Source organism: Candoia aspera, chromosome 2 (assembly GCF_035149785.1).
Source record: "Candoia aspera isolate rCanAsp1 chromosome 2, rCanAsp1.hap2, whole genome shotgun sequence".
Taxonomy (NCBI): Eukaryota; Metazoa; Chordata; class Lepidosauria; order Squamata; family Boidae; genus Candoia; species Candoia aspera.
In genome coordinates, this window is record NC_086154.1 from 17,216,600 (window position 1) to 17,227,178 (window position 10,579).

The 10,579-nt window shown below is 42.8% G+C and overlaps 1 protein-coding gene across 1 annotated transcript; it reads left to right on the plus strand.

Moving 5' to 3' along the window:
* Positions 1-5,505: 5,505 nt before the first annotated feature.
* Positions 5,506-9,279, plus strand: LOC134488978 (ohanin-like). Its single transcript, XM_063291359.1, has 3 exons — positions 5,506-5,585; positions 6,265-6,360; positions 8,741-9,279. Exons 1-3 carry the CDS (start codon positions 5,513-5,515, stop codon positions 9,226-9,228), a joined length of 657 nt encoding a protein of 218 aa, XP_063147429.1. The 5' UTR covers positions 5,506-5,512; the 3' UTR covers positions 9,229-9,279.
* The last annotated feature ends 1,300 nt before the right edge of the window (positions 9,280-10,579 follow it).

Sequence of the window (10,579 nt, forward strand, 5' to 3'; positions counted from 1 at the left end):
AAACAGGCCTGTCCCCTTGAAGCTTCTAATGCAGTGTTTCTCGACCTTGGCCACTTTCAGATGTGTGGACTTCAACTCCCAGAACTATTATTCTGGCTGGGGAATTCTGGGAGTTGAAGTCCACACATCTGAAAGTGGCCAAGGTCGAGAAACACTGTTCTAATGTCCTCCCTGGCTGTCTCCACATGTATGCGTATGCATGGCCACTTTGCTTCGCTGGCAGTCCTAGAAAAGAGTTCACTACAAAAACACACAGAGGCGCAAAGGGAACAGCTTTGAAGCAGCCACATGAGTGTTCAGGAGTCCATTGGACTGGACAGCCAATAACTTTAAATAAGTCATAGAATAAATTTAAATAATTTAATTATAATTATTTTTTTTCTTCCTAGCATTTTTCCCACGTGTGCAGGGTCCACTTTTTTTTTTAATCAACCAAATATTGATCCATTGGTTGCGACAGGAATTGATCGACCAGCTTGTCTCCCGAGCCTGATGTCATGGGCTGAGAGAAAGGGACTGGCCCAAGGTCACCCAGCTGGCTTTCATGCCAAAGGCGGGACTAGAACTCTCATACCACGCCCGATTGGCTCTTGGGCTGAGAGAAAGGGACTGGCCCAAGGTCACCCAGCCGGCTTGCATGCCTGAGGCGGGACTAGAACTCTCAGTCTCCTGGTTTCTAGGTCGGAGCCTTAACCACAAAACCAAACTGGCTCTCTATAATTAAGTTATTTAAAGAATATTTAAATAAATAAATGACAACACCACCATGACTGTCGTAACAGATCAAGTAAGGATGCTTCATTTGTGCCAACACATTTTGGAAAGAACCCCTTGCACTGTCCTATTATTGATAAAAGGGTGTGTTGCATTAGGTGAGCTGGCATTTTCTGAATCATATCATATCTCTGAATCATATCTAATCCGATATGGTAACCAAATGTCCTGGTTTTCCTGGGCACGCCTTCCTGGTTTTGGGGAGCTCATCCTAGCTGGCAGGGAGCAGCATTGCAAGCAGCTTGCATGCAAGTTGTGAGAACAGCAGCTGGCTCAGGGGAGTGGCAGCACAGAACATACGTCCACATTCACTCCTCATTTCGCCCAAAGGACCATATCTGGGCTGCAAAACTCCAGTCAACTGCTCCATGACAGCAAATGAGTGTTTGGTGTAATTCTCTGCTGTCATCCAGATGTTTGCAGCCCAGATAGCATAGCCCTAAATACAACTTCACAAGTACTTAGCATTAATAAATAGATATATTTATATGAACTCATATGTCCTGTTTTTACTCTTGGAGATCTGGTCACAGTGCTCCTAAAACATCTGTTGAAGTGACCCCTTGCCTAGAGCCCTTAATAGGCAGAATTCAGCATTTCTTTCACCAGGTTTTCTTTATTTTCTTTATCATATTTTTATCACCGCCCATCTCCCCCACACGGGGGACCCTGGGCGGTTCACAATAAAAACAATTTAAAATTCAATAAAATCATAAATAATATCAATGATCAATAAATATAAATATAAAATAGAATGAAATCCAAGTAATGGCAGATCTAATTCCACCCAGAGGGGATAAGACCAGTCCCGGCAGGACTAGGGAACCAACCAGCCCCAAGAGTGGCTCTTCTTCTCCCTACTATCCCTTTGTTGTTGTTGTTGTTGCTCCCTTTTGTATTGCTCTATACAATATTTCAGATTTGATGACTCTTTTGCTGACTTTTATCACTCCCTGCTCCGGCAGCTGCAACCTGCCACGCGCTTCAGTAGTTCCAAGTCTAACTTTATTGGTTGTTTTCAGAAGGTGGGGATGAGGGCCATATCAGAGTTGTGGGCCATATCAGAGTTGTGCCTTCGTACATGTCAGTTGTGAAAGAAAAGCCTGGGGGTCTTAATCAGGATGTCTGGTCTATTGTCTGTCGTGCCACGCTGAAAACTAGGAATTTGTCATACTCCCTCTTCAGGATGCCAATTTAGATCAGGACCAGTTTGGGCTATGTCCTGTATAACAGGGTTCCTCAACCTTGGCAACTCTAAGCTGTGCAGACTTCAACTCCCAGAATTCCCCAGCCAGATTTTAAACACATGCAATATTTCTAACAAATATTATAATACCGTGCTTTTGTTTTTGACTTTGTGCAATCCTAGCAGTAGAAGTTTATATTCAGAGTGGGTATAGACGCACTGGACTATACATAATAAAGGCAATAAAGCGGCCTTTGGGCCAGGAAATATCTAGGACAGTGTTTCTCAACCTTGGCCACTTTAAGATGTGTGGACTTCTGGGGAATTCTGGGAGTTGAAGTCTGCACAGCTTAGAGTTGCCAAGGTTGAGGAACCCTGCTATATCAGATGAGATACTTCTCACCCTTAACCGCACTAGATCTCAGCAGTCTGTCTCCCTGAGTTGACAGAGTTGAGCATACCACGTAGCAACACTTGCAAAGGATCCGGATGAATGCCACATTATAGCTTGCAAGGTACTACGAGTGCCTCCACCAGGAGGGGAGAAAGTAGGATAAAGATATGGAAGGAAAACCAATGTCAATCAAATGTCTACCTGACCATTTTCTCGGTCAGTCTTCTTCTGAATCCTGTGGTTGTTGATTTTCCAGAATAGGACTATATCCAACTTGGCCAATTTCCATATCTGCAGATTTCAACTCCCAGATTCTCAGCAAAGACCATGCTGGTTGGGGCATTCTGGGAGTTGAAGTGTATGCATCCGGAAGTTGCCAGGCTTGAGAAAGAGTGTCTTAGATTATAATAAATTTTAATATAGATGATGATGACGACATAAACATGCTGGCTGAATGGTTTCCCCCCACAGTTCTGCTGATGGGGCTACAGGCATCTAGCATGGCAGTTCAGTATGCTATCCAGTGGTTTCATACGGGAGTTGGAGGTGCAATTCACCTTTTTTCAGCTTTCCCTTCTCTCCAGCGAGCTGATGGGTAACACCTCAAGTTCTTTAAACCTAAAGAGTACATACAGTTGGAACAAGTTGTATTGTTCGCTGTTAACAATGATGGCTTGCTTGCTTTATGGCCAGAGAATGTGGCTGATAATTGGTGTTTTGACTGATGCAGACAAGTTTGTTTCTTAAGCTAATTACTGAATAAACAGCCAAGATGGCAGGTGTGTTTTCTGAATGGGAACTAACTGAAAGTCCTCTTCTAGAGTTTTGAATAGAAGAGCCATTTCACTGGACGTAGTGTAACAGTCAATTTCAGCCACTTTGGTGTAGTAATTAAAGGTGATAGATCTTTAAGTAGGAATGGAAGCCAGCTGGGTACTCCAAAATAGTCCCCGTCTCTCAGCCCTAGGAAGAAGGAACTGGCAAGCCACATCCAAAAGTGTTGCCAAGAAAATTATATGTACTTGTTCTTGTAGTCACCAGGTGTGAAGATTGTCCCAAAGGCACAAGCAAAAAATGGGTTTAGTATGCATGTGTGCAAGAAGCAGTTTTTTTCCAAGCTGGTTGTTTCCAGATGTGTTGAGACTTCAATTCCCAAAATCCTCAGTTTCAACCAGTTGTCTTGCAGATGCAGCCCAACACATATAGTGAGCAGCAACTGGAGAAGTCCAGGATAAATGATGAAGAAAAGTCATTTGGGAACAAGTGGAGGAAAGTTAAAAGCAGCCAATGAATGTAGAAACTGTAACTAGGACACTTAAGTTACTACTCTGTTGCCTTCCAAATTGTTGGTCTACCCTCCCATCACCCCCAGCCATCACGGACAATCGGTTTGGTTGAGAAAAGTGGGAGATATAATCCAACATATATTGAGAACGCCAGGTTGGAGAAGGCTGAGATAGATGATGATGGATGACAGATGACAGATGATAGATAAGAGATAGGTATAGAAATGTCCAGTACTCTGTCTTTTAAAGGAGTCCAGATGGCCAGCACAGACAAATGGGGAGTATACAACAATACTATCATGAGGTACTAGACTAGCTGAATGAACTACCTTCTGTTATTCAAGATGAAAAGAAGTAAGGTTAGGGCATCTTAAAGACTAAGAAATTATTTATTCATTTTTAAGGGCCACAGAACTCTTAGTTCTTTGCTGTGGCATACTTAAGCAGCTAAGCCTGTGTTCAAGGTTATGAAACCTGACATGAGAATGTAACATTTCCTGGAATCTAAAACCTCTGATCAAAAAGCCAACCTCTGTTCCCCTTTTCCTCCTACACAGCATGACCAATTGGAGAATGCTACAGAACAGGCTACATGGTTTTTAGTTTGCACTTTCGAAAAAAGGAAATGGAAATTATATCCTTGACCGAAAAAGTATTTAAGAGACTTCAGTGAAGGAGATGAAATCATTTGATCCAGAGAAGGCACAGTGTCCACAACTCATAACTGAAAAAAGGTAATATCTTAAAGTGCAGCTTGTTTTCAGAAATGCTGATTATTTAGCACTTGCTTGTAGATCTAATAATATCCTGTACTGGGGATAGAATGTGGAAGGGATATTTTATTTCCCAGGAGGAGGGAGCTTAAAAAGCTTTATGTGGCTGTTGGCATGCAAAGTTCTGCATCCTATTACAATCCAGCTTTTTGAAGTAAACTGTGAGCATTTCTTTTACCTTTTTGATACTTAGAGAAACATATTGAAGAAAAAGGCTAGAGCATTATTCATTTGCCCATCAGCTCAGCTACTTGTTCTGAAGTGATCCAAGTAGAGATCACCAGAGACTTACTACTTCAGCATCAGCTGTTGGTCTGTACATACCAGATCATTTTCAGGCACTTGTCCTTCATATTAGTTTTATCCTCTCTCCATAAGGAAAAATTATTCAAGAGGAGAGTTGGATAGAAGGAATACTCATCAACAACTTGGGAGGGTGGAACTATATACTCTGCCAGTTAAATTTTGGCCTTAAACTTGGAGTGATTAAAATAAGCTCTGAGAATGCCAAATTTAATTCCTTTCCTCTTTTTTCTTCTTTTCGCTTATTTATTGTTTCCCCCTACAAACATGGGAAAAAGAGGAAATGCTAATTAGAATTTCTCAAAACATATTTAACTTGGAAGAAGTTTATGGGGAATTCTCATATCATATTCAGCTTAGGGCTCCTTAAAACTGTGAGTTGGAGGCATAGTTTTAAGATACTCAAGCAGATGAAATTCTAGCAAGGAGACCTTCATAAACCATTACACTAAGTCTTTTGGAAGCCATTGTGTGGCATTGTGCAACACTTTGTATGTCCTTGCACAAAAACTTGTGTTTACAATCCTTCCTGAAATGTTGCTTGAGTGCTCAACCAACTCATTGCAAAATAGGATAGTTTTGGGTTTCAGTCCTTTTGTGGTTTATAAAAGTCTTCAAAATATTATTTATTAGTCATCTGCCAAATCTGAGAACGAACTGTGTCAGGTCCCTCACAGCAAAATCTCAGAGTAGGAAATGATGAAGCTATGGAATCACTTGGATTAAGTCCCAAATCCATTTATTCCTTAACTCTTTTTCCCTATTCCTTTTGAAGGAACTGGAGTTTACAGCTGTCATGTCTCTTTCTACTGGCTTCCAACTTAGCTTGAACTTCTTACAGACAAGGAATGTCCTGAGGAAGCTCACAGGTAAAGAAAAAAGTCCCGATTGTGATTTGCTTTCGTTCTTTCCACACTTTCAGCTCACGTTTGTGCAAGAATGTCTTGGCAATACCCTTGATCATATGATGCATACTTTTCCCCAGCCTAATTAAACACTCTTATGCCAGGAGCATTAGGTATGTTTGCTGCCTTTATACAGTTAAAAAAAGATGGGATGAAAATATAAAAATAACCTCTTCATATGCTGCAAAATAACCATTTTTTCTGCTTTAGTCATCATTGAGCCATGGCGTAAAAAAATTTCTTACGCTTTTTGTCATATGTTGTTCATGTACTAGCATGGCCCTGATCACTGATGGATTACTGGGAGAGAGAGGGATATCTTAGGAGGAAGAAGGAAATTCATCCCTGATTGATTACTGGGTCAGACAGATATATCTCAGGAGGAGGAAGGAAAGGCATTCAATTATCTATTTATCAGCCAATCACTGTTCTCCAAATACTTCTTACACACACACCAATGAGAATTATATATTTGGTTAACCAGGAACAGAATTCAGGACATTTCCCAAGCCCTGAAAGCCATTACATTTGATAGCAAGTGCTAATTTATACCCAGTTGTTCTCTAAACCAAACTTTACCCTCTGTAAGACAGTGGAACCAATGCCTCACCTATTCTTGCCTTTGTTTTCTATCCTTGTTTAGGCAACTGTTGCATCCTCCTGTTCTTACTATGTTTTCTTGCTGACCAGGAAAGTGGTGGAAAGGCTCTGGCTTCATCCCCCGCAACACGGAACAAAAGTAAGAGATGGGTTCAATAAGACTGGGGGGAGAGGCAAAGGGTTAGTATTGCTGGAATTTAAAGCAACTTTGATGAGAACTAGATATGGTTCTCCAAGATCAGTTGGGTCAAATGGACAATAATGGAAGACAATCCTACTGGAATTAAGTTTGGGTTGTAGATGCTTTCTGGCCTTCTTCATATCATCCATTAAGAGCACTCCTAATGGAGGGGAGAGCAGAGTCATGTAAAAGGTGAGATTATCTCATTTTAACCAACAGACATTGGCTTTCCCCCCTTGCACCTAACCATGGTGCAAGCTTGTCCCGGCAACATCTTTTTTGTACAGTGTTCCCATGACTTTGCTTTTATGTCACCCCCAGTAATCTATGAATGAGGCAACCTTAAGTCTGCCTGAGCTGTGCTGGCATTTTCTTTTATTCTGATACCGTTCAAGGGTGGCCTCAAGATGTATAACATCTGCTAGGCTTTGTCACCTTAGAGCAGGGTTTCTCAACCTTGGCAAGTTTAAGATGGGTGGACTTCAACTCCCAGAATTCCCTGGCCAGAAGGTTGGATGGAGAATTCTGAGAGTTGAAGCCCACACATCTTAAACTTGCCAAGGTTGAGAAACCCTGCCATAGGGGGAAGTCAGAGGAAAGACAGTGGCTGGGAACAGAGGCAGCAAAAGCAACAGAGATAGGTAAATTTTTGCAATAAAGGCACCATATAATAAAACCAATAATGCCAGTATAGTTTTCTACTCGCTCAAGGGTGGCTGGAGAGCACTTTGATTCTTTAGTAGGGTAAACAGGGATGTCTGCAGGGTTTGCTCAAAAAAGTCACAGTGGCAGCTGTGATGGCACAATCAAAGCTCCACCTGGCCTTTATGTGTGTTGCATGTGCAATGCACGTAAAAAACAGGTGGCACTTCGGTTGGACCTTTGCAGCCACATCGTGACTTTTTTCACCATATGCTGTGGAGATCTCTGAGGGAAAGGCCCTATAAAGCCCTATAAGTGACAAGACATTTATGGAGGGAGGGTTGGACGCTGATTTCTTGCATGTTGGTGCCATCTTTCTGCCAAACCACTGTGTGGTTCACAGCTTAAGAGAGTGGCGTGCCATCTTACAGCCATGCCATTGAAAGGGACAAGGGTAGAAGAGGAAATAAAGTTCAGGTATCAGGATAGGTCTGAATCTGGAGGAGGGAAGAAGCCACTGGCTCAATTCTTGGAGAGCCACCAATGGAAGGAGCTGAGATGCAGCTGCAGCAGCCAATTCAATAGGAGGCAGGGCTGCCTCAGTGCCTTTTGCTCTGAGACAACCTGTCTTTAAACCTGATCCCCCTTGACAGGTGCTTGCTCAGCCCCTTGGGGCTTAAATGGACTGCAAAGAACACCTGGAAAATGTTTCTGCTCTCCTTCCAGATGCCACAGTGTCTCAACAGAGAGTTGCTTCTAACCCAGGAAGTCCTTCCCTTCCAAGGGTGGGTGCGTGGGCTTTCTGTTCTCAAAGACCTACATCTCTGAGGCATCTGAAGTGAAGCATATCATCAGCCAAGCAGGCTATTTCTCAGCAAAGAGAAATTGGGGGCGTTTTCTCCCCTGAATTGGGGAGGCTAAATTGGCAAATTGGGGAGGCAAACCTGGGGGCGTTTTCTCCCCTATGGAAATGCAGTGATGGGGGAAAAGCTTCATTTGCTGAGCCAGAAATATTGAAGAAGTAACACTTCTCATCTCTGGATCATTGCCCTAAGAAAGCCCCAGTCCTGGTCCTCTTGAGAGTCCTTTGTCTTCTGAGCCCAGAGAACCTCTGCTGGTTGGAGTGCAGAAGAGTTTCTTAAATGGGCTAATAGGATACAAGACAGGAATAGCCAAACTGTGACCCCAGAAGTGTGCACAGTGCAAATCTCCTTTCTGAGCGCTCAGAAGCCTTTTTGACAATGATTCCTGAAAACCGACAGCACCATTTCTTGTAGAAAACAAGGCTAGTGGTAAAAACCAACAATGTTGGAAGCTAAGGATCACAAAATTTGTGGTGCCACACAACACATACAGTATATAGGGCTGAGTTTTTTGGGAAGGGAGCGTGGGATTTTCTTTTTTAAAAAGGCACATGGCACCTCTGATCTACCACTTAAGTTTTGACTTGTTTTAGGGGAGCAGAGTTTTAGAACATCATTGGAAAGGTTGTCAACCTCTGTTCTAAGCACTATAGAAGAGTCTTGGTGTTTATGTGCAATATAAATATGCAGAAGAATGCAGACATGGGAGCTGAAGCAGGGATATTTGTTGCCTTTCTTAGCCCTCCAACTTGGGGGTGGGTAATCATGCTTTTAATGATGTTGCTCCCCTAGAATTTGGTTTGGCTTCTGATGGTCTATCTTTCTTCCTGCAGCTGGTGTGACTTTCGTCCCAGAAACAGCATTTAAATCGCTGGTTGTGTCACCAGACAAGAAGACTGTAACAAATGGGGGTGTCTCCCATGTTGTGCCAGACAACCCAGAGAGATTCAGTAGGAGTCCCTGTGTGCTGGGATCTCCTGGATTCCGATCAGGGAAACATTACTGGGAAGTGGAGTATGGAACGCAGAGGGAATGGGCTGTTGGGGTGGCTGGGAAGTCTGTGGAGAGAAAGAAATATCTCACACTTGTCCCTGAAGAACGGATTTGGCAAGTCGGTCTCTGGTGGCTTAGGCGACTGGAAACTGATGCTAACAAGCCCCCCAAAAGCTCTGGAATCATTTCCATATTTGTGGATTATGATAGGGAAAGAGTGGTTTTTGACATGGATGGCAAAATCACTACTTTCAACACCAGTTTCAATGGGGAGGAAATTTTACCCCTTTTCTATGCAGGGGGAACTGTTTCACTCAAGATTGTTTGAGAAGTTACAATTCTTGGTTAAAACAAGGACCTCTCTCTAGACACTCTGCAATGCCTGTAGGTAAAGGTAAAGGTTTCCCTTGATGTAAAGTCCAGTCGAATCCGACTCTAGGGGGCGGTGCTCATCTCCGTTTCTAAGCCTTGGAGCCGGCGTTGTCATAGACACTTCCGGGTCATGTGGCCAGCATGACGACTCGGAACGCCATTACCTTCCCGCCAAAGCGGTACCTATTGATCTACTCACATTTGCATGTTTTCGAACTGCTAGGTGAGCAGGAGCTGGGATTAACAACGGGAGCTCACCCCGCCGCACGGTTTCGAACCGCCGACCTTCCGATCGACAGCTCAGCGGTTTAACCCGCAGCGCCACCACGTCCCCACCAATGCCTGCAATGCCTGTACCAGCATTTAATAGTCTCTGGCTTTTAGAGAATAATCAAGTATCATATGTGATTGTCCCCAATCCCCAAATCACCAGCAGCACTTAAATTCCAGACCTAGAGGATTTTGTTGCCATACCCTTTACACCTCTTTGCATAAAATTTTGCTTGTGATTCATCAGCTGACCTCCAAATATTGTTCAAACTCTTTTTCACAGAGCCTTTGCGTGTACATGTTGTGTTCATATAAATATACCGGCTGAGCTCACACAGCTGGCTTAATGTGGTTGCTAAGATGGATTTGCACAATACATTAAACAATCAACTTAGCTACATAGGCTGGAGTCATACTAAGCTAGTGAAGGAAAAGGGTGAGAAAACTAAGAGTAACCAAGTAAAAGTAACCAAGTTTAGCATTGTGTGTCACAATAGGAGCTAGATTTTAAGTGTCCTGGTTAGGTGAGTTACATAAATCCAGTATCTACACTGTAGAGCAGTGTTTCTCAACCTTGGCCACTTTAAGATGTGTGGACTTCAACTCCCAGAATTCCCCAGCCAGCCAGGCTGGCTGGGGAATTCTGGGAGTTGAAGTCCACACATCTTAAAGTGGCCAAGGTTGAAAAACACTGCCATAGAGAAACCAAAACAACATGTGGATGCCTGAGGTAGCAATCCCAATATTGTTACCCATTCAGACTATCTCATTTTGATTAGCCAAATAGAATGGTGGTGATAAAGATTTAATCTTAAAACATAGGAATAGACTCATGAATTTTAGAAGAAATCCTTGTATTGAAGAACACTTATATCAGGAGTGAGGAACCTGTGGATCTCCAGGTGTTATTCTAAACAACAGTCCTTTACACCTTTCACAGTTGGCAGTGCTGTTGGGAATTGTAGTTTAATAAACATTAGGAGGGCCATGGATTTTCCATGCCTGAATTATGTCATCATAATGTGTTTGTCTCACAA

Bases quoted from the DNA above. Each gene is read 5' to 3' on its own strand.
- LOC134488978 (XM_063291359.1), top strand. From the start codon at position 5,513: ATGTCTCTTTCTACTGGCTTCCAACTTAGCTTGAACTTCTTACAGACA. The intron at 5,586-6,264 runs GTAAAGAAAAAA...ATCCTTGTTTAG, and splicing joins TGTCCTGAGGAAGCTCACAG to GCAACTGTTGCATCCTCCTG. The intron at 6,361-8,740 runs GTAAGAGATGGG...TTCTTCCTGCAG, and splicing joins CCCCGCAACACGGAACAAAA to CTGGTGTGACTTTCGTCCCA.